We start from the raw sequence: 21,622 nt of genomic DNA on the forward strand, positions 1-21,622 counted from the left end.
ACGCACGACGCATCGTACGCGGTCTGTCCCTTTAAGACGCCAGTCACACAACAGGAGAAGCGGCAGCCGCAGCAACAATCGTGTCGTGATGCTGGTGGTCATGGTCCTGCCTCGCTGCATTGCTCTACATGCTGCACACCGTTGTGTGCATCGTGCAATGCAACCTCAGAACCGATCTCGGCGGCGATTTCATTAAGCAGACCACCCCCCGCCACCTCCCGTCCTCACTGGCCACGAATCGTTTCACTCTTCTGGCTCCTTTTTTTCTGTCTCTGATCGGTGGCAATCCCTTGAGACTTCCCCCGTTGTTTTTTGCTGACCTTTTTCCCTTTCCCTTTTAGCCTGAAGCTGATGAGAAGCGGAGCGCCGTGTTGGTTGGTGCGATGCCGAGGAGACATTCTTTGCGCGCGGCTTAATAACTCACTTAACAGCTTTGCAGTGGACCCTCCTCCTCCTCTTCTCGCTCCTCTTATGTTGCTACAACTCCACCTCGTGAGCCTCCCCTGGGACAGAGAGAGAACTGACGAGAATGCCTCAGTAGCGGCAGTAGCCTCAATCGTCTGTCTCGCATCACTAATAACCGTGGCACGTCTCATCATCTACGTCGTCTGGTGGTGGTCATCGATCGATCATTCACATCACGTTCACTTTCCGTTCCGTGCCGGGCCGCTAATCCGATCGATACTCATCGTAAGTGGGACGCCGCTGTTGATGGCGTAAGACGAGCAGCAGCAACACCAGCGCCAGACCACCGATGACGAGCAGCACGGTCGCACCGACCGTAATCCAGAGCAGCGATTGTGTGGAATGGGAAGCAGACAGCCGCTCCTGATCACCCTCACTCTCCAGTGGCTCCTCTCCGGAAGTACCATTCCGGGGCAACATTATGCGGAACGCGATCGAAGCCGTTTCGGTGAGCAACGGAACCACCGTCGTTGTCGTATCGACCGTGGCCGTCGTCTGTTCCGTCTCGTCGCTGTCCTTTTCGAGTGTTTCTCGTTTCGAGCGAGCTATTGCACAGTTTTCCTGGGCGTGGAAAATGAAGGAGAAAAACCAAAGCGTTGATAAAGGCAACTCCAAGAAGATCCCTGGGCGAACTCACCACAAGACACTCGCGCCGATCGACACAACCGATGATGCGGACTCGCAGGATCATCTCATCTCCGCTGCGCATTCCCTGGAACATGGCCGCCCGAAAACCGAGCCGATAACCGAGCGGTGCCTCAAACACCGGCGCCACGGGGCTGATGGCACGCATCAACGGATTCAGGCAACCGCTGGCAGTAACGAGCGATGCGGAGTTAAGAACGGTCCCGGTCGGTGATAGCCGTTGCATTACCACGTCCGAAAGGCGCGTAAAATTCCATCCTGTGACAAGAAAAAAGAATCAGAGGTCACTAACGAAAATACTACTGTGAAAGTAAGATGAATGGGAACTCTATTTGGTCGTGTATTTTAGCTCTCGTATTTTTTTTTTGTTGGTTTTTTCATGTACTTTGATTCACATTTATGCCAAGTTTTACGTCAAAATAATTAGTATTTGAGATATGAACTTTCTTGTGAGCTACTAAAAGCGAATTCTTTGGTTTTTGATAGTTCGAAAGTAGTTGAGCAAAGAATTTGCGCAAAATTTGAAGTAAGGAATGATAAAGGAAGCCGTTGGTGACTACGCTAAGTTAAATAAAAATGATTATGAGTGGTAAAAAGACTATTAGGAATCGCAGGAACGTGTTGAAAACGATAAGAACGTCCTAGGCGACCATCAACGTCAATAGACAAGGCCCAACGCCTAACAAACAACGACTCGTTAATAAAAAATCGACTCGTTAAATAAAAGAAAAATGTGTTGCAAAACCGTCGATTAACAACTAGAGACCTTGCTGATGATATTGGCATATTAGGATAATTTATCAATAACATTTTGAAAACCTTTTTTGGGCCTCAAACGCGTCAGCACTGGACCGGTAGCGTTAGTACCAACGACTGGTGTTGGTTATCTGTGACTTTTTCGCCAAAAACTCAACTCATATCGTTCCAAAGCCATCGCTTCCACCTGATTTAGCACCATGTGACATTTGGCTATTAAGAAAAGGTCAAAGAACTCCTCCTGGGACATCGTTTGGAAACGATAGAACAGATTCAAGCGGCTGTAAAGAAAGAAGGAACTGATGGCCATCCCTAAAGTTGTCTTTTGCAAGTGTTTCCAAAGCTGGAAAATTCGTTGCCGCAAATGCATCACATGAAGTGGGGAACGGGAGGACGAAATTGATTAGAAGAAATAAAACAGGATCTTTCAGGAACAGGAACACAGTAATAAAAATTAAAAAAAAAATCCGTAGTTCCTCTTACCATCACCAGCGGAAACCTGTGTCCGGAGCATCAGCTCCTCACCGAGCACAACCGCACCACCCGGTTGAAGGGGTCGTGTGAAGCCACTACTACCCGCCGTTTGACGCCGAAAGATACCGAGCTGCGATCGAAAAGGACGCTGGGAACCACCGACAGCGAATGCCGTCGACGTGGAGCTCGCACTCCGTCCGATTGCCTGAGGATCATTCGCCACCGCGAGCCTCAACGAGTGTGTCCGGGCAACGATACGTTGCTGGATGCGACACTGGAGTGTAAGAACCGGATCCAGCGCAGTCCGCATCCCAGCAATGGCCGGAAAACGTATCCGAAGACACAGTTCCGGGCGTCCTCCACTAACGGTCGCGCACGGAATGACACCACACCGGGCAAAGTCGGACGAAGGGATGTCGAGAAGGAGCCGAGATTGATCGAGACGTACCTCACAGCCACTCGCATCACCAGCTACGTCACTATCGGTATCCACCAACGGAACACTATCGATCGCACTCTGGAGTGTGAGCGATGCACGGAAGAAACCTCCACTGTTACGGAGACAGGACAGTTCGTTGAGCTGCAACCGGATGGGTGATGGACGTCCGGATGATGCACCATCCCCAGGTACATCATCGCGGAGTAGTGAGCGGCCAACTGAGGTGCCAGCAGGAAGATAAATACTGGCCGGAGGATCGTACCGATATCCTCCTTCACCGGTATCGTTCACCTCCGGAACGCCCTCATCGGCAAACGGTGGCACGAAGGTGGTTGTGGTGGTCGTTGGAACATTGTAATTGTAGCCAACATCCTGGGGAGACGGAGGCGTCGAGACCACAAACACTGGTGGCTCATCCCGTTGTGGCGGTTGTTCTTCCGGCGGTGGAAGATACTCGCCGACAGGAGACTCATAAACGGGTTCATCAGCTGCCGGAATGTCCTGTTGCGGTGCTTGCGGTGGTAAATAACTGCTCCCAATCGAGGGTGGCTGTGGTTCATCAGCGAAAGGTGGGATCAACGAGTCCGGTGGAAGATATCCGCCACTGGGAGGATCATAATTGTATCCCCGGGATGGTCCCGAACTAACGTCACTATCGCGCTGTGGAGGAACGCTCGTTGTTGGGCCACGGTTCACAATAATTTCCGGTTGTTGTGTCGCCAGCACACCTCCGTACACCCTCGAGGGTGATCCTAGTAGGAGTGCATCCCTTCTCGGGGGCACGAGAGCGCGTGTGATCGAAGCCGCAAACAGTGCACCATTTCCACCGATTGTCGGATTGGCACCGATGGTTTGTAACTGAAGCACTGCTCCCAAGGCGAAGTACAGCACTAGAACCCGGGAACGGTGGTGAAACATCGCGAAATGAACCGACAAACCAAACTGACTCCTGATCGGGAGCGAACGGAGGGTTTTTATAACAAATTTCCCGCCGAAAAGACCGAGTGTCCAGCACGATTTTTTTCGGGTTCAAACTGTCACACAGGATGGGGAGAAAGAGGAGGAGGAAAAAATGGGGGGTAGGGGGGTGGTAGGAGAAGGAAAGAATATTTTAATCACCAAAAAACCACCAACACCACCACTGCACGATCACGCATCGCAAGTCGCAATTCGTCGCTTGATATTTTCGATTTCAATTCAAAAGACTTCAACGCCGCGACAGACGCCGCGTCAAATGGGAGACGAACCCCTTTGTCGCTTCCTCGTGATCGGAGTATCAGCGTGCATGGCCTGGCCACTCCAGGTGGAGCACCAGTGTATGTGTGTGGCCACCGAATGTATGTGTGCGAGTGTATGTGCGAATGCGTACGTCAAAACATTTTGACGCTCAACCGAAACGAACCCCCGTCACGATGCGTTGCATGTTTTTTTTTTATGAAATCAATGGCCACACACTCCCGAATCGTGACAAACCCTTGGGACCGAATTTCTCCGACCATTCCGTGCCAAAAAAAAACCGAGAACTGTACCGTTTTTCTTCCTGGGCGTGCGCGACCTGCGCATTTTCGATTTCATTCAACCTTCCCCGGTGGTGTGGCTGCGGCAATCGAGAAATGTAATTTTTGGGCCGCGCGCAACGGAAACGTGACGGATCATGCCTCGGGGAATGCACTGGCAACTGCGGGGCGCACGTCAAATGGGAGGATTTGCACGATTTTGCACCAGCTTTCTCCCCGTTTAATGGGACATTCATAGGCCACCGCGAGCGTGTTCTGCCAAGTGAATAAACGGATGTTGCGTTCGTGGCGGTAGAAATTCCATCCATGTGACAATGGCAATGTTCCAATTGCTCTCCTTTTTTACTGTCACCTAAAAATGTTAAATAAAGTGGTGGTGACTCTGATTTAGATCAACAAGCTGACCGTCTTATGCCGTTCAGGATTTACATAAAATACAATCACAAGTGGCGAATGAAGCTAACGAGGAGACTACTTCGTGGTTCTTTAAATATTAACCTAGGTCTTCCATACTTTCTTAATTATCAACCGATCGTTAGGTTTCATTGGAATTTATCACTGTGCTCAATATGAGCGTGATACGCTGCTGTTTATTTATTTTTTCTCGTGGTTGATAATGTGATTCCTTGCAGTTTTATAAGCACTAATTTCGATACATTATCCACAGGATAAGGTACTAAAACCAGTTTCACGCGCATTTTTCTAGCAAATCATAAATGGCAGCGTGATCATAAATGTTCAAGTGATAGTTTGTAACAGTATAGAGTTGTTTAAAACTGCCTAAAAGCATTTTGCTATAAGTTAAGTCAAAGAAAAGTCATATAAAATGGTCTCTAGAAGGCATAGACCAGAAAAATTAATTATTTGAGCTTCCCTAACAGCTATCGGTCGTGATCTTCTCTTCCTCTTTACATGCATTCTGGTACAACGTGCATCCAACGTATTGAAACTTATTATTTAAAAATGTGTTACTAAACCCAGGAAAGCGAACCAATAATGGTTGAATACAGATTGATGCAAACATGAGGCAACGACTGGCAAAGTCACTGCACAACTGTCGTCCCCAGGAACCACCTCGCGCATCGCATCGTGTCCGAGTCACACTCGCAGGTTGATCCAGCACAAAAACACGCAGTTAAAACAAGAACGATCTCATTAACGATGGTCTCTCATTTCCGTTGACGCCTCGATCGACACCACTCTACACATGCGCACACATGGCCACGGCATGGCATGGCAGCAACAGAAACGGTACCAGCACAGCGCACCGCGTTTCAATCGTTATCATCAAATCGGGTTCGATTCCAATTACCGGTGCGGCAAGTGCGAGTTCCGGCCGTACGGAATGTCCGTTTGCGTGCGTGTTAATTACCTTTCACTCCCGCTGTTTCCATATCCTTTCCTTCCCTCTTCTCCTTCGGGTCATCTCATCTGCGATACAATTCAATCCCAAGCGGTCTCGCTGCTCATCCAGCGCATGCATGCACTTTAGCGCTAGTCCAATCTGTCTATCAGCAAACTCCTCCTTTTTGGGGGGAGGGGGAGGAGAGAGGGCTGCGCGTGTTGCAGCATCCGCTAAACGGTCCGTTTTGCCCTGGAACCGCACGATCAACGGTGTCACGCGACCACCGCCGACGGTCGCCCAGCATCAAGATTCAATAAAACGTTTCGCATAAAATAACATTCCACTTCTAGCGTGTCGTCGTCGTCGTCCGTTGGAGGAAGGGTAGTTGAGAGAATAAGTAAGGGACGATAAAAAAAAGGCCGAGGCCCACACACTGCCGCCGGCTACATTAAGATGTGATAAAATCTTAATAATGTTATAATTACAGGTGATGCGTTGCGCAATTGCTGCTCCGGTTGCGTTGGCCGTAAATAAACATTGAGCCAGCACGGTGCTTAAGCGCATGTTCCGGCGGCGCATGTTTATGCTTGTTTATTTTGCATTGCGCCAAGGGCCACACAGTGTGCTGACTTTGTTTTGTTTGGCCAAAAGCGCTCTTCATCTTCTGCGCTTTGAACGAACGTGCGAGCCCATAGTGAGCTGTGTTAAATCCCTGATTCTGCTCACATCCTGCCAGTGGGGAGGTCTGATTGGAATATGCATAAACCGGATCACGACCACCTTTTCCATTAAGCAATCGACGACCGCCTGTAGATCGCTATCTGGCTCGGTGCGGTGCGCGTTTCCCGTACGATCGCGCATCGTTTCGGATCTATGTTCTTTCGATCCGATGGTGAGAGAGCATGTTTTATGTCGCTGCAACCCACACTCCACCGTATGCACTCCACTCGGGGCGGAGCACTTGACTCTTGGCTTGGGCTCTTTGGTCGGGGGTTGGCCACGCCAAGGCGGCCGTTTTGTTCGGCGGAACAATCTCCGCCTTCTTATGCTCGTGCGATGGTGCGTGCGTGGCCCCGAGGGAGGATAAATTGCAAATTGCAACCCCCTCCTCGAGGGGGTGATGATGGTAATGCTATTCGTTGTTGCACCGCGCGATACATGATAGGAGGGCGGTCCGGGACTACATGGAAAACATTTCAATTTTCCATTCACACAGCCAGCCAGCCAGCCAGCCAGCCTGCCAGAGGCCCACGAGATCACTTTGCCACGGATGAGAACGTGTCCAGGGGGCACAAGTAAGCTGCAGCCGCTTGAATTGTTTCCACGGAACACATGGTTTTGGATTGCACCTTCGAATTCTTTTCACAAAACTGCAATTCTGCGAACCACAATGGTTTTGTTGTGAAGCCTAGAAGTCATGTAACCGGTTCCAAGCATTACAAGATCACGGGAGTGACCACAGACAGTCGATTGGACCGTTAACAAGCGGAGCTCTCCGCGGCACAGACAGCTATCTGTCGATTTGACGTCAATATCCGCTTCAAGAGTGCTCGCGAGGCAATGGAGCCGATCTTCTGCTCTTCAACCACGGCCGCCGTAGACGGAATGGCGCGCTGGAATGCACGGCTGCCCAAAAATCATGCCTACCATGTGGTGGGAGCTGACGCGAGCCGCCTGCCAAAACCTCCAGCGACCAGCAATCGATCGATCGATCGATCGAACCACGCCGTTATGGTCGTTTGCAGGTCGAAGATCGTTGTCTCTTTATCTCGTCATCTTCGTGCCTTATTTGCTTTTGCTCCTCTCTACCTCTCTGTCTCCCTGATCGCGGCCAACAACTTCAACGATCGGTTGAACCTGTTGCTCTCTGTGCGTCCACTTTTTTTTTTTGTTATCGTGATCGACAGATCCCATCGCTCGGCCACGGGAACATAATCGTTGACATGCTACCTACGTTACTTCATCTCGAGGGGCTCGGGGAGCCACCACCAGTGGACTTTCTTTGCTTTGTTTGCTCGTCCGGAGTGGTGGGGCTCTAAATAAGGCATGGAAGCAGATTGGCGCGTGTTCGATTTTTATGTCCAGGTTTCTTCGCTTTGCTTTTTACGCTGCGATCGGTTGTGGCTCGGCAACATACATTGTACCGTTTGCTTTTGATCAATCAATCGATCAGCGCTTGCTGGTGGTGATGGGTGCGCCGGTGCGATATTGAACCGTGGATACTGCTGGATATGATATCCGGAAAGATCCGGGTTCTTTTAGCCGGTGGCAGGTGTGGGCAAGGCTCAGTGGATGGTGCATGTTTGTTCTCATGGCAGGAATGGATTGAAATGTGCACCTCCTGGAACATTCCTTCGATGGTATTCGGTTACTTACTTGCCATAATGTATTGTTTCTTTCAAATTTTATTAAACAAACTGCACTACCGCACGACGTAAATACCCTTTTTGTCTGCTTTTTTGGTAAACTGTTTATAAAACGAGTTGAGCTAGATTGCCAACAGAAAACTGAACGAAATGTCATCATAACAGACTCTAGGGCTACTAGATATTAAAACAGCAATAATCAAATAGTTCTATACGTTGCGGAAATAAATGAAAACACGTTTGGCAAATGTTTTAAAGTTTTTAAATAATCACAAAACAAAACATGTAAAATACCTTTACTCATATCACAAAATATTGCATTTCTCCAGTACTTCGACAGAATAATCCGCAGCTGCTTATCAGTTTATTCAATTCTAGATGCTCTCGCTAGCTGTTGTGTCAAAAAGCGACTTGATTTTAGTGCTGCTACTTGTATTATTCCTCTGCTATGATCATGCGACTGATTAGAAGCGATTGAATAGTTCAAATAGATCATATAGAACATATTCTGAGCATTATTTAACCATTAAAAATCTTATTTCCTTTTTTTCTTTTATCAACTTCTTCTCAACCAGAGACGCCAAACCAAGCTGCAAACCCATCACGATGTCTACCGGATTCCTCAAAGTGGACCCACCTCCAAGTCTCGGATCAAACGGTGCCAGTGGTGGTGGTGGTGGTGGTGGTGGCCTTGTCCCAGGCCGTCTCTCCCTCAGCAGCGATAACCTGAGCGCAGCTGGCCACCGACCAAATGGAACCGAACGTGGCGGATCCCTTACACCCAACCTGCCCTCGATGGATCGCCTCCAGGCACCGATACTGACCCGCCGGAAATTCAGCTTCCCCGCCAACCTACACTCCACGGCGTTACTCGGCTTCCCGGAGATGGGCCATGGACCGAGTGGAACGTCCCTGTCCGCTTCCAGCACTGCCCTAGCCGCACGACGGCGTCTCAGCAACGTCAGTGACGTCGTCACCCGGAAACTGTCCAGCACGATCGGTTGGAAGCAACCTGTTCTCCCATCGCAGGACATCATCACGCAGGGCAAATGTCTCTGCGGTCAGTACATTCGTTGCCGGCTCAAACGGTCCGGTGTGTTCAATCGGAAGCTAGGACTGCAACGGATCCGAAGTATCGTGGGGACACCGTCGATTCACGTCGTCCGGGAAGTGTTCCCGGCACTTCTGAGCGTAAGTCGATCACTAGCGAGTGTGGTGTCCTTTCATTAACTCATGTACTTCATCCCGATAGGTTGGGGAAGAGCTGGAGCGAATGTATCCCCGGATCTACAACGGTATCGCCCGGCAACTGACGCGGTTCGGGCGTGGTGAGCTGAAAACGCCCGAAACGGCCCCGGTACTGCTGAGTGCGATCGCGCGCGATCTCTTCAAGGCGGACATTACGTGGGGCAAGGTGGTGTCCCTGTTTGCCATCGCCGGTGGGCTCTCGGTCGACTGTGTCCGGCAGGGCCACCCGGACTATCTGCCGAAGCTGGTCGAAGGGGTGGCGGACGTGATTGAGGATGAGCTCGTCACGTGGATCTCGGAGAACGGTGGATGGGTAAGGGCGCAAGCAACGCAAAAGCGAGATGAAATGTTTGTATTAATTCGTGCTCTTTTCTTGATCCCTTTTTCCCTGTGCAGATTGGTCTGGCGAACAAGGTTCGGCCACCGCAGGAGGAGATAACCTTCACCGGTCGCTGCCTGGTCGGTGCAAGCTGTGTGATAGGATTGTTTGTGGTGGTGTTTCTGCTTAAGACGCTAGGTTTATATTTATTCCCCCACATATCTTCCTAAGCCATTGGTAATTGTTAATAAAATGTAACAAATGGAAAACAGAAATCACCGAAAACACCGTTGTCGCTTTATTATTGTGAAGTAATTGAATTTATCTAATAACAAGGCACTTCAATTTAATCCTGAGTAGCTGATTCCAAATAAATCCCATGAGAACCCAGTACGGTCAGAAATAAATTCAGTGAGCACCGCCAAACTAAGTACTATGTATTTTATTTCGATTTTTCTATTTCACTGGCATTCACAAACAAGACGGTGTTTCATCCGAAATCATGATCCGATCGCAGAAAAAGAAAGCTCGATCAAATGCTTCAGTCACACAAAATGCCTTCCATTCCGACACGGTTTGTTCAATATTATCTTTTTAAACTTTCTAACAATTAGTCTAACATGCTCTCTAATTTCTATCCATCAATCAGTTCAGTTCCTTTTAATATTTATTGACGATTTATCCTTTGAAAGGATTATCTGAGGGAGGGGAGTAAATTAGTGGAGTTTCGAACGAACACGATCGATTCACATGTTTGCTAGTATTGCTTGGAGTATTCCTACAATGCCTATCAAAATGGTAGCATCACCTGGTGGAATGATGAACCAATCATTTTGCTTTAATGTGATGATGATCAATACGAAAGAATTGGTTACGATTAACTCTAAGGCTTTAGATTAATTGTGAGGGACCGTATAGGAAAAACAACTAAAAATCTACTTAAAAATGGATTGCTGTTTATTTGCAATCCGAAATGTACAGATTTACTAGAGATTTCTTCCGATCGAGACACGCTTGTGGTCACTATTGGAGGCACCCTCCAGCCGAGGGAGATAACGCATGTTGTACGCACACCGAAACATCAACTCGTCGTCGTCGCACAGAGGAGTATTTTAGACGAAAGCTGGCCAAAACAAATGGGCACAATTTTTTAACCTTCCCAAAAAGTAAAAATTACAATTTTAGTTTTCTCAAAAGCTCGACAATACCCACCTTAAATTGAGATAGCATTTAAAAGTGCAAGGTCTCTAGAAAATAAATCAAGTTGACATTATTTCTCGTCGTATCTCTTTGCCGATTACCTTTACGCTTTTGTAAAATATAGGCAATATTTGTGCCAGATACTTAAAAAATGCACCAAGAAGGTTCTGTGCTACATATTTCAATATGTTGAGAAGAAATTAGCACGTCTTTTGAAGTGTCCTTCTGAAGTACACAAAATGAAGCTATTTGAAAAGAAAATGCTGCCAATCCATAGCAGATTTCAAACGAAAAAAGATTTTAATAACGAACAACAGCATAGCTCGGGTTTTGTCCAGTTTCTCACTTAAATTCTCCCCTGTGCATCGTCAAGAACTTGTTATTGTTGCTCCATATGCACACCTGAGTCAAACGGCGATCGAGAAAGATCGTGCGATCGAGAGATGTCGGGCACATCACGAGGTACCCCGTCGAGCACCGTGACCTCCTCACCGATTGTCGCTGCCGCGGTGGCCGCAGCAGCCGCGGCCATCTCCCCTCGCGGTAATACGGCCAAACGCAGCCCCAGTGCTTCCAACCATCATCACCATCATCACCAGATGCTGCATCTCACAACGACCCAGGATGTGATTCAACAGGTAAGTGAAGGGTAATGGTCGCCCACATTGATAACAAAGAGAGTGATGATCGTTTCTTTTGCGTTTCCATTAGGGAAAATGTCTCTGCGGTGAGTACATCCGTGCTCGGTTGAAGCGTTCCGGGCTGCTAAATCGTAAAATCCTGCAGCGGCTGCGCAACTCGATCGTGCCGGATGGAGCGAGCGCTGGAATCGGTAGTGGTGGCAGTGGAATGATGTTGATCGCTGGTGGCGGTGGTGCCGTCGTTCGGGAGGCATTTCCCATCCTACACGGTATGGGGATTGAGTTGGAGAGGATGCATCCCCGGTTGTACACGAACGTGAGCCGCCAGATCTCGAACGAACCATGGGGTGAGCTAACGGAACCGGATACGGTCGGTTATCTGCTTCATATCGTCGCAAAGGATCTGTTCAAGACGGGTGTAACGTGGGGTAAAGTGATCTCCCTCTTTGCCATTGCCGGCGGACTGGCCGTTGATTGTGTGCGGCAGGATCATACGGATTATCTGCAGCAACTGATCGAGGGTACAACCGATGTGATCGAGGAGGATCTGGCCAGCTGGCTAGTGGAGCGTGGCGGTTGGCTTGGCCTACAGGATCACGTGTATCCGCAACCGGCCGAGATTACGCTGACCGGTTGGCTCACGATCACGATCATTACGCTCGCCCTCCTCTATCTGGTGTCCCTGTTTCTCAAGCTTATCGGCAGCAACTATCTCAACAGTGAACCGACTGTCGCTGCTGCTGCTGCTGCCACCGGAGCCGCCAGCACCCTCGGTTCCAGCTAGCACTACCAGCGAGGATCACCAAGAGGGAGACGCATGCAATAGTTGAAATTGGCGCGGGTAGGGGACGTTGTTTAGCTTAAACGTTAGTTTGTTATTGTTTCTATTTAACACGCGGCATCGCATGGGAGTTCGTTGATTAATGGGAGAGGGAGGCTCGGTATGGAATCGGCGTTTGTTTACTCTCGCGATCAGCAACCAGTGGTGGCGGAGGGAGCAAAGAAGGAGGTGCAAGTGGCGACAAGTGGCAAAATAAATCACGAAACGTTGATGGCCGCCCATGCCTGGGATGTTATATTTATACCGGTTACAAATATGGGCCTAGAGAACATTCCATTCGATCCGATCCGAACGCACCGGAAAGTAATGCTGGATTGAGAGTAGTGTGTGTAAATAGTTAATGGGATTTATTTATTCGTTATCAAAATACAATAATAACCAAATGAATTGCAAGTTATTCCGGCCACTGTCCCGCGGGATGACGGCTTCTAATAATTAGCGCGCGCGCTCGCGCGTCCCCCGCATGTATGCACCTGCACCACACCGATAACTGGAATGCCAAATCCCGCTGGTGCCGGTGCTTATCGTAGATAAACCTGCAGCTGCATCGCCGACTGCAGCAACACCTTAATGCCCGGCATAAAGCTAGCGATCTGGGCGAAATCGGGACCGGATACCATCTGCGTGTGGAGTCCGATTCCGTTGGCGTAGTCACCGGCTTGTACGAGCCCAACCAGCTGGGCAAGCGAGTTCAGCGTGTTCTGGGAGAGCTGTTTTGTGGGAAGTAGGAAGGACAAAGATTAACTTGTGAGGACTACAGCATCGCTTCCCTCGGATACACTTACCCTATTCTCTCGCAACAGATCGTACAACGATTCCAATCGTTTCGAGACGTCCTCCAGCTTTCGCTTCGTTTGCTACAAGAGGTAAAAGGGACCGTTAATCATAAGACCACCGAATACCATCTCTCCAACGCCGCATACTTACGGGATTACCGGCCGATTCCACGCACTGACGCTTCAGCTCCTCGAACACGGTCTGTATGAAGACGTACTGCTCCGGGAGTGGTGGCTTCTGTTTCGGTGGTTCCGGTGCTGGTGGAGCTTGCTGCTGCTGTTGCAGCGGTGGTTGCATCTGGTTCATTCCATCCTGCGGCTGCCCGGGATAGAACACACCACCACCCATCGGTGCCGGTACTGGTGGTGCCTGTCCACCGATGGCGGCACCCAGGGGAGTTTGCTGGAAGTTTTGGTAGTTGATGGTGGTCGGAGGGGCTGCCTGTGGTGCACCACCAGGACCACCACCGTACATGTTGCTCGGTTGCGATGGTGCCATGTACTGAGCACCACCGGCACCAGTATGCTGCTGCTGTTGTTGCTGCTGCTGCTGCATAATGTAGTTGCTGTTTGGATCCGGATACCCATTCGATGGTGCCAGGCCCGGTGGAAGGGGTGACATGATCGGTGCCATCGTCGCTGGTTCCGCCTTTGGCTGCAATCGAAGAGAAATCAAGAGAAACATTAACGCACAAATGTCGCACAAAAGGCTATCTAGTGGCAACTATCAGCTACTTTCGAGGCAGTACCAGCAACCGCAGCAATTCGAACTACAACTGCGAGATGGTCCAGAGGCTCGTTGTTGAGAGAAATGAGGAAGCATGCTGGCAAGCAAACCAGCAAACCGTGTAAGCGAGGACACAGGGTATTAGTTTAACGCAAAACGAAACAAAACAAACAAAAAACACAAACAACAGCTAGCAATCCCCCGTAGAACGGGAGAACGGGGGAAAGGAAGATTAGTGATCTGCTTGAGGGCAGAATCTGGAACAACGCGCAAAGCTGGCATTCAAACAAGATAATGATAAAAAAAACGGACAATCGAGAGAGCGAAGGAGAAAGAGAGAGCTAGAACAAACACGCTGGCACTAAGGCGAAAAGGTGGAGCAGCGTACAAGAGAGAGAGAGAGCTAACCTGAGGCGAGAAGGAACGGAGCGAGCTTCGAGCATCGGTCGCGTGCGAATCAATGATACGCCGCCAGCGTCTCGTGCCCGCATGCACCGCGGACATTTCGTACTGTTCGCAATACTACACGCGGTCAGATAGAAAGATACAGAGAAGGATAGATAGAAAGATAGATAGAGCGAGTGTCCACGGACGGGAAGATTTATCCGGGAGGCTACAGAGGAACAGGGCGCGAATAATGTGCAACGCGGACTTGCCTGTGGTCTCGTCGTGCCTTTCAGTGCCGGAGGATCATTCCAGCCCGGTGGTGGTGTTGGGTTCTTTTGCATTTGGCTCGCCATCGGTGGTGGTGGTGCCGTTGAACTGGGCACTGGGCCTCCCGGTTGAGAACCATATCCGTAGTTCGGTTGCTGCTGATCGAGTGGTGATATGTAGCTGGCGTTGTTGTTCAACGTTGGCTGTACGAGCGGTGCAGGTGTGAATGGTTTAAAGGTGTTGCTTGCTGGAGGAACAACCGGCGCTGGTGCAGGAGGTTGTGCCGTCGGATTGTAGAAGTTACCGGGCTGCGGTTGTGTGGCCTGCACTGGTGCAGTGTTGTACGGTCCGGGGCCACTGTTCGATTGCTGCTGCTGCTGTTGGTACGGATTGTAGAAGCTCTGCTGTTGGCCATAGGTTGGCCCTGATTGAACCGAAGGATCGAGCACGTACTTTGCACGGCCAAGTGTCGTTGAGCCACCGGATTGTGAGCTCACGCTCGAGGGTCGTGGTGGTTGAGTAAGATGATCGTTCGTGATCGACGAAGACGATGGTGGTGGTCCTAGCGGAGGTTTCATCATGGATACCGCTGGAGGCAGAGGAGCAGTGGTGATCGGTGGCACACCAACCGGAGGCACCTGTTGCTGGAACGGAGTCGTGTTCCAACCCGGCTGTGAGAGAGTAGCGGAGGTCAACGTGGATGGCGGGATCGTTGGTGGCTGCGGCTGCCCATAAGCGGCCTTCATCTTTGCCGCTTGACCAATCGTTGGGAACAATGGATTGAAAGGTGGTTGGGCAGTGGGTTGCTGTGTGTTACCAGCACCATATCCAACACGACCATGACCGGATGCCGGTGCGGCATAGCTCTTGTGTCCCAGCGCGTAGTACAACCGTTCCCGGAGCTCTTCCAACTCGGGATCCGTCGAGTTACCGACGTACGTTAGGGCCGATGGAAGGGAACCCTGAGCAGCCAGCAACCGTGCGTACTGGGACAATAGATCAGCCAGCTTGCCCGTCGCTTGTGTGGCACGGCCTTGCTTCTCGAGTGCTCGCTGCAGCAGCATCGCTACCTCGACCAGCTCCTGTAGATCACGGTTACTGTTGTTGTTCTTATCCAGCTCGTCTTCGCCGTATTCAGTGCCGTTCACACCGTTGCCTTGCTTCGCAAGACTCCACGCTTCCACCAGGCGCTCGGTGTTACCGGCACAGATGTAGCAAAGGATGGCATTCCGGGCGAGCTCGGCGTTGCTACCCGCTTCGTACTGTAACCGTTGACCGAGCTGTTCACAGAGCAACGGAAGCTGTTGCTTGCAATGCGTAATACCCGCTACCAATGCTTCCTTCCAAGAATCGATCGTACATTGGGCTACGACGCCACTCCAATCCGAGGTCACAAGTGCGGAAATCAAATTCGAGAGGTAGTTCTCGTTGTTGCGCAGATACCGATACTGCACCTTGGCCAGCAATTCCGATCCACCTGCATTGTGAGCACGGAATGGTTAGTGATGTCCTGTCGACACAATAACTCCTCCCAAATGGCACTTACCATTCATCGCTAGTATGAGAGCTTCACTCGTTTTGCCTGCCTGCATGCACAGCTCGACCGCAGCCTCGAGGTTTCCCGTTAACAGAGCCTCACAAATTAAACCTTCCTTATCGCCTCCGGTACGGATTTTGTACGGCAAGTGTTCCTGCCCACCGTTGTGCTTCGATGAGTTCTCTTCCTCCTGCTGTTTGCCAATAGTGGAAGCGGCAATAGCATCGAACACTGCATTGTTATCCGTAATCTGTGAAACGATAGAGAGAGAATTAGTTACTGCACAAAATCAATTCTTTGCTATGATGGTTCCGAAGTGAATGCTGGTCAGTCAAGACCCCTTCCAAGTTAATTCAATTCGGCTTACCGACAAATCGGTGCTCTCATCCGTTGTACTGGTTTCCGTTTCAGTGGAATTGTTCTGCACATACACGCCCCACAGAATGCGAAAGAACATTAGAGAAAAAGGGAAGAAGAAAGAAGCAAAGATCACATCATAATCGAGCGATCCTCACTCTTAGGCAATGGAAGCGTGATGGAAATCATATCAAATGCATCCAAAAGAAACCAAAAACAGGAAGATACAAATTTAAAAATGTAATCCACAACCATAACAAAAGAAAGAATCATTGGTAGAAAACCCAAAAGCAAAATGGAAACGATGAATGATAAACCGATTGATAAGATAACTTGTCAACATCCAATCAAAACAAAATCATTCCCATGACTTTTCGTTAGCCAAAACGAGTAACTGAAAGGTGAAAAGAGAAATGCGCCACCACTAATCACTCACCCGACTCAGGCCAGCCATCTGATCGCTCAGACCATCGACCGGATTAGACCCAGACTGGTCATTATCGTTCCCTGAATCGACCACGTACTTCTTGAACTTGCTCACCATGTCACCGGTTTCGTACCCTAAAATGAATGCAAAAGTAACGTTAAATGCTGATACAAGAGAATGGTTCCCTCGTCACCACCATCCATACCGAGCAGGTTCAGCATCTCGGAGTGTGGATCGGCTTCAAAGTTGGCCTTCAAGAAGTACCACAGGAGCCGCGAATGCTGATCGGTCGTTTGGTCGGCCTTCTGGCGACAGTAATCGACAAAGTTACCCTCCGCAAGCGCCTGTTCGAGCTGGTTCGAGCGTTGCACCAGTTCCGGATCCGTTATGACCTGGTTGACCGTTACCGTGCGGCTTGTGCCATTGAACGTAACCAGCTTTCCACCGAACTGTAACAGAAGATGATTGATTATTGCTTCCCACGTCGCAACTGATGATCGCGTTCGCTTACCCCAAAGCAAGCGCCTACTGGTCGGCGCATCCAGCGTGGTGGTCGCTTGAGATCGTTGCACACGGCCGCATCCGATTGCGATGCGTGTTGCTGCGGGATCGGTTCGTGTCCGATATGCTCCATACCGGGGAACGAATCGGCAATCTTGTTGCTCGTCTGCACCTGCTGATGTACACCGCCATGGATCGAATAGATCGTCACGTTCCCATCGAAGCTCGAGCCGGCAATAAGGGCCGGATTCTGGGGACACCAGGCCACATCAAAGTTCCACTGATTCGTGGTCGCCAGCTCCGACAGTATTTCACCGTTCGGATCCTCCGTGTTTTGGTTCCAGCAGATGATCCGATTATCCTTTCCACAGGAAGCGACCAGATCGTGATCTTTCGGGCACCAGGTAAGCCCCAGTACGCCTCGCTGATGGATGTGGAAGGTTTTGGCCGGTGCCGTAGCATACCGCAGGTCCCACAACTGCACCGTCGGTGATTGGTCTTCCTCGCTGGCTAGCCACAGCTGTGTGGCCACTTCCGGGTGCCACTGTGCCACACGCCAGCGTATGCGTGATTGCGAATCGCTCAGCTTGATGATCGGTTCGTTCTTCCGCAGATCCCAGATGACACACCGGGAGGGAAAGACGGACGCTAGGATGTGCTGCACCTGCCGGTTCCAGGCCAACCCCTGGACATCCTCGAAGGGTGTCACCTTAGCGCCGGGGCTCATCGGTACGGCCGTATTGTTGAGGTCCCAGATGAATATTTCCGACTCGGACGCACCACTGGCCACGAGATTGTGCTGGAAGGGATTATAGTCCAGGCTCCGGACGGCACCTTGATGCTTCTCCTGTTGCGCTACCAGCGCATTCTGGCCCGCTAGCAGCTGCGCCACATTGTACACCTGCAGCACACCGCTCTCGCATCCTCCGGTGATCAATCCGGAGGGGCTGGAGATGCCACCACCACCACCGGCAGCCTCGCTACCGGCCAACGGTGACCAGATGAGCTTGTGGAAGCGTTGCGAACTCGATTGCGTTCCTTTTAGTTCGAGATCGTAGCTCGGATCGGCCAGATTGATCGAGTACAGCTCGAGGGTGGCACTCGTGCTGAACGAAGCGTCCAGCTGCTGTGCCGCGGTACCGGCTGCCAGCATGATGGGGCTCTGCTGCGCCGGTGACCACGCAACGTTCACCATCTTCTGTAGCTCTTTCACCTTCATCCTGCAGCCGCTTGCTTCGGACCGTCACTCGCAACACGCGTCGTTCTGCTGGAATAGATAACACCGGATGGAACACCGGAAGGCACTGGGTTAGAAGAACTAGGCCATCCAGAGGGTCAGTGACCCGTTAATGATCAAAACATCTGCACTGATCTCAAGCTAAACTGGCCGTCTAATCGCTGATGCCGTCATCAAAGTGTCGAGTAATCCTCATATAACTCCGGTTAATCCTCATATTCTAATCTGCACCACAAAAACTGATGACTTGGCCAAAAAAGAGCAAAACAGACAAAACTTCTTCAACCGGAGCGGCACCACAGCGTGAACTTAGGATGTTCCAGTCGAAAAGGAGCCGCGTCCGGGGTACAACTATACGCAAAGCAATTCACCGGCACTTACCTTAACCGATTACACACAAAAACACACCGATTAAACCCCCGAATACAGAAGATTTCGGCCAATTCTGCTTCGTTTTCTCCGGCGGATAAAAATACCTGTTTTTTCTGTATCGTGGCAGTTCTGAGTTGTCTCGAAGCTGTTTAAACTAAACGGGTTGAGAAATGAACATTTTTTCGCCGCCATGTTTGATTTTATTTTTGACAAATACTACTGCAATTCACCGACACAATAACAAGCGTTCGTAATTCTAAGCCGTTATTTATGGTTTTCTGGGTGTTTTGCGGCTTTTGTAAAAAAAATCATCTTTTTAATACACCTTTCTATTTCAATTTCACAACGCACCCCTTCTACCAACTATTTGCAATACAACAGCTACAGAGCCAAGAAACAGCGCGCACCCTCAGTCGACGTACGGTAGAATCAGATCGGTACACAACCCCGCGGGCAATTTCTAGAAAGATTTTTGACCAACAAAGTCCCATTAAAACGAAGGTAATAGACTATTGAAGTGGAAAATTAACACGACAGCAAATGCGACCAACAAACCACCAACTTTGGTGCAAACCGTGCAACGAACAACTTACCACGCGTTATGATTTTTCAGGCCAACAAAAATTGAGCACACCTACCCGCAGTTTCCACTTCCTATGGTCTTGCCTTGATATTGGTCAATTTTATTAAGCCTTTTCACTTTTTGTGTCAGCCTAGTCCATAGCACTCCCTCCTTGCCAATCATCTTTTTCTTTCGCATAATAGATCATGTTTTTCTGATTCTTCCCTAGCCTACAGCGATGTCCCAACTGAAGAGCTTTTCGCATAACGTAACACGTGGAATGCAGCGATAGAAACTCTGCACTCGCTTGTCTTTTTCCCCTCCTACACACCTTCTGCGTGGGACACTTACTTTGTTCTGGTCTATTATTATAGCGGGATTGCTAAGAGTATTAAAACATATGTTAACTTAAAAAAATATAGAAAGTATTATAACACGTGACACGAAATCATGCCTGTTGTAAAAAAACATATAAAAGCAAACCACAGCAACACAAACTCGACGAACATAAAGCTTCCTTAGTACAGCACTGTAATATTATTTACAGGTGTTTGTGTTTGTTTGTTCTGGGTGGTTCTGCATTGTTCTGCAGATGAGAAAGTGATGCTACGCCGCCGCCATTGCGGAAAAGAATGTAGGGACGGGTGGTTCCTAAACTTAAGTCATCGCCTCTGGGATCACTATTTAGCCTCAAAGAACACCGGCTACCCGTCGCTCGTTTGGTGGCTGATTCCAACGGAACGTTTTTTTTTTTCGTGGGGATCTCGGGCAACGAATCAAATGCATCTTTAAGGACGACTCCCTGCTCCGATCCGATCCATTTTGCTCATTAACGCCAGAGTTCGATCGTGCTATCCGTGTCTACTTCTTTTCCGTCGGATTGGGGTCCGGTTTTCCCACGAACTTTGCATCCAGCTGGCCCGGAACCTGCAAGAAGAATGCCCAATTCAGCAAAGGGCGGTTAGCGTGTGCCGTGGTGTGTTCTTAACGCCCCGCTACACGTGCCCCAGGCAAACCAAGCGCTCTGACCCCGGTGGTTCTTTGCTCACTTTCATTTTTATGTGTAATGCTACAACTGATAACGAAAGCTCGATGAAAGAGTGTTAAGCATAGGGGCAGCAATTAAAGAGATGTAAAAGGTGCGGGGGGAATGTGCAGAATGGTAAATATGTAGAGAGCAAATAGGTACAGACAATTTTTGTGCGATAACTAACCATTTAATAAACGAGTACAACCGTATGATAACGAACGTGATACAAATAATTTTTAAAAACACTTTCCAAACAAAACTTAATAAGGCAGTCCTCATAACAACCAAACAGCGGTAAACGTATCACCTTTATGAAAACGAATAATGATAAGCAATGCTTCTTTCGTAATGATTATGACATTCCTATGACGGAGAGAAGGAGCATTAACAAATTATAGAACAAGATAAAAAAAAACCCTCCTCCGTAAAGCGAATATTTCAGGCAAACATAGAAAGCGATTCAGCAGAGGAAAAAGAAGCAGCAAATAAAATAAACGAAACAAGAAGTACACATGTTCCGACCTCCACCAGGGAAGAGAGCTGTGAGGCTGTGAATGTGTTTTTTGTGGGTGTTTGTTGTGCTCGAGATGGCTCTAGGAGTTGTTGGGGAAGAAGCGACATTCTCCGTTCGTGCCATTGATAAGGATCTGCTTTCCGTTCGGTGGGCTACCGCCGACGGTGCTGTCGAAGGAGTCGTCCAGATCGTCCTCCTGCTGCTCGTTCTGAAGAAGAGAAAAACGGAAAGGAAGGATATGGCGGGATCGGACGAGCCGGGTGGATGGGAAAAGGGGCAGCGCGATCGATGGATCGGAGCGTACGGAAACGAGTGCAGAAGAAAAAAAAAGCGTTTGGAAAGGCGATCGCGTGTGAACGATCGCGATTTAAAAGGGGAGGAATTGAACCATAATCGATTAATTGAAGGTGAAACAAATGAAAAGTTTTGTTTTGAAAATTTGCACTAAAACAAGTGTGACTACCAATTACCGTTAGTGGAGTGCTATTAGATAAACAAGAGGAAGTATGTAAAGGCCAATAGAACTCAATGATCCTGCCCCAGCTTCTCCATCTAATAGAACAAGATCAACTTTAATCAGAAGCATACAGACTAAGAAAGAAGTGTTATTTGAAGAGTTCCCGTAGGAAGAGTGTTAGAAGGAAATGTGCTAATCAAGAGTGTGAAATAGAC

General features: G+C 49.3%; 5 protein-coding genes across 10 annotated transcripts in view; 2 read left to right on the forward strand and 3 right to left on the reverse strand.

Moving 5' to 3' along the window:
• LOC126574558 (bcl-2-related ovarian killer protein-like) overlaps positions 1–9,848 on the forward strand; it is a 29,662-nt gene extending 19,814 nt beyond the window's left edge. Inside the window, exons 3-5 of the mRNA XM_050234823.1 lie at positions 8,583–9,198; positions 9,260–9,568; positions 9,652–9,848. Coding sequence (XP_050090780.1) covers positions 8,614–9,198; positions 9,260–9,568; positions 9,652–9,804 — 1,047 coding nt within the window. The 5' untranslated portion in view covers positions 8,583–8,613 and the 3' untranslated portion in view covers positions 9,805–9,848. The remainder of the gene's footprint in view (positions 1–8,582; positions 9,199–9,259; positions 9,569–9,651) is intronic.
• LOC126579181 (uncharacterized) lies at positions 670–3,697 on the reverse strand. Its single transcript, XM_050242549.1, has 3 exons — positions 2,350–3,697; positions 1,103–1,368; positions 670–1,026 (listed from the first exon to the last, which is right to left on the reverse strand). The coding sequence occupies exons 1-3, from the start codon at positions 3,695–3,697 to the stop codon at positions 670–672; spliced, it is 1,971 nt and encodes a 656-aa protein (XP_050098506.1).
• Positions 9,849–11,192: 1,344 nt separating the features above from the next.
• LOC126574559 (bcl-2-related ovarian killer protein-like) lies at positions 11,193–12,643 on the forward strand. The gene is made up of 2 exons (XM_050234824.1): positions 11,193–11,412; positions 11,486–12,643. The coding sequence occupies exons 1-2, from the start codon at positions 11,218–11,220 to the stop codon at positions 12,197–12,199; spliced, it is 909 nt and encodes a 302-aa protein (XP_050090781.1). The 5' UTR covers positions 11,193–11,217; the 3' UTR covers positions 12,200–12,643.
• LOC126574549 (protein transport protein Sec31A) lies at positions 12,578–18,978 on the reverse strand. Of its 3 annotated transcripts, none has more exons than XM_050234803.1 (10): positions 18,854–18,978; positions 17,246–18,502; positions 16,940–17,183; positions 16,744–16,868; positions 16,318–16,371; positions 15,960–16,200; positions 14,416–15,890; positions 13,184–13,687; positions 13,042–13,113; positions 12,578–12,966 (listed from the first exon to the last, which is right to left on the reverse strand). In XM_050234803.1, the coding sequence occupies exons 2-10, from the start codon at positions 18,452–18,454 to the stop codon at positions 12,778–12,780; spliced, it is 4,113 nt and encodes a 1,370-aa protein (XP_050090760.1). In that variant the 5' UTR covers positions 18,455–18,502; positions 18,854–18,978; the 3' UTR covers positions 12,578–12,777. The 3 variants fall into 3 exon arrangements, with proteins under 3 accessions (XP_050090760.1, XP_050090759.1, XP_050090761.1); XM_050234802.1 differs by having other exon boundaries at positions 17,246–18,499; positions 18,854–18,964; XM_050234804.1 differs by lacking the exon at positions 16,318–16,371 and having other exon boundaries at positions 17,246–18,499; positions 18,854–18,964.
• A 73-nt stretch (positions 18,979–19,051) lies between these two features.
• The window catches only part of LOC126574556 (6-phosphofructo-2-kinase/fructose-2,6-bisphosphatase), a 12,616-nt gene continuing 10,045 nt past the window's right edge, over positions 19,052–21,622 (reverse strand). For 2 of the 4 annotated variants that reach the window (XM_050234817.1, XM_050234821.1), the window contains exons 8-9: positions 20,959–21,158; positions 19,489–20,333 (exon numbers count right to left, since the gene is read on the reverse strand). In XM_050234817.1, coding sequence (XP_050090774.1) covers positions 21,030–21,158 — 129 coding nt within the window. In that variant the 3' untranslated portion in view covers positions 19,489–20,333; positions 20,959–21,029. Of the gene's footprint in view, positions 19,305–19,488; positions 20,334–20,958; positions 21,159–21,622 lie in introns of those variants that run through there. The other 2 variants (XM_050234820.1, XM_050234819.1) reach the window with 2 other exon arrangements.

The sequence above is a fragment of the Anopheles aquasalis genome, chromosome 3 (genome assembly GCF_943734665.1).
Source record: "Anopheles aquasalis chromosome 3, idAnoAquaMG_Q_19, whole genome shotgun sequence".
Classification (NCBI taxonomy): Eukaryota; Metazoa; Arthropoda; class Insecta; order Diptera; family Culicidae; genus Anopheles; species Anopheles aquasalis.

Bases quoted from the DNA above. Each gene is read 5' to 3' on its own strand.
- LOC126579181 (XM_050242549.1), bottom strand. From the start codon at position 3,697: ATGTTTCACCACCGTTCCCGGGTTCTAGTGCTGTACTTCGCCTTGGGA. The intron at 1,369-2,349 runs GTAAGAGGAACT...TTCTTGTCACAG, and splicing joins ACAGGTTTCCGCTGGTGATG to GATGGAATTTTACGCGCCTT. The intron at 1,027-1,102 runs GTGAGTTCGCCC...TTCCACGCCCAG, and splicing joins ATCGGCGCGAGTGTCTTGTG to GAAAACTGTGCAATAGCTCG.
- LOC126574559 (XM_050234824.1), top strand. From the start codon at position 11,218: ATGTCGGGCACATCACGAGGTACCCCGTCGAGCACCGTGACCTCCTCA. The intron at 11,413-11,485 runs GTAAGTGAAGGG...CGTTTCCATTAG, and splicing joins CCCAGGATGTGATTCAACAG to GGAAAATGTCTCTGCGGTGA.
- LOC126574549 (XM_050234803.1), bottom strand. From the start codon at position 18,454: ATGAAGGTGAAAGAGCTACAGAAGATGGTGAACGTTGCGTGGTCACCG. The intron at 15,891-15,959 runs GTAAGTGCCATT...CTCACAATGCAG, and splicing joins TCTCATACTAGCGATGAATG to GTGGATCGGAATTGCTGGCC. The intron at 13,688-14,415 runs GCAAGTCCGCGT...CTTCGATTGCAG, and splicing joins AAGGCACGACGAGACCACAG to CCAAAGGCGGAACCAGCGAC.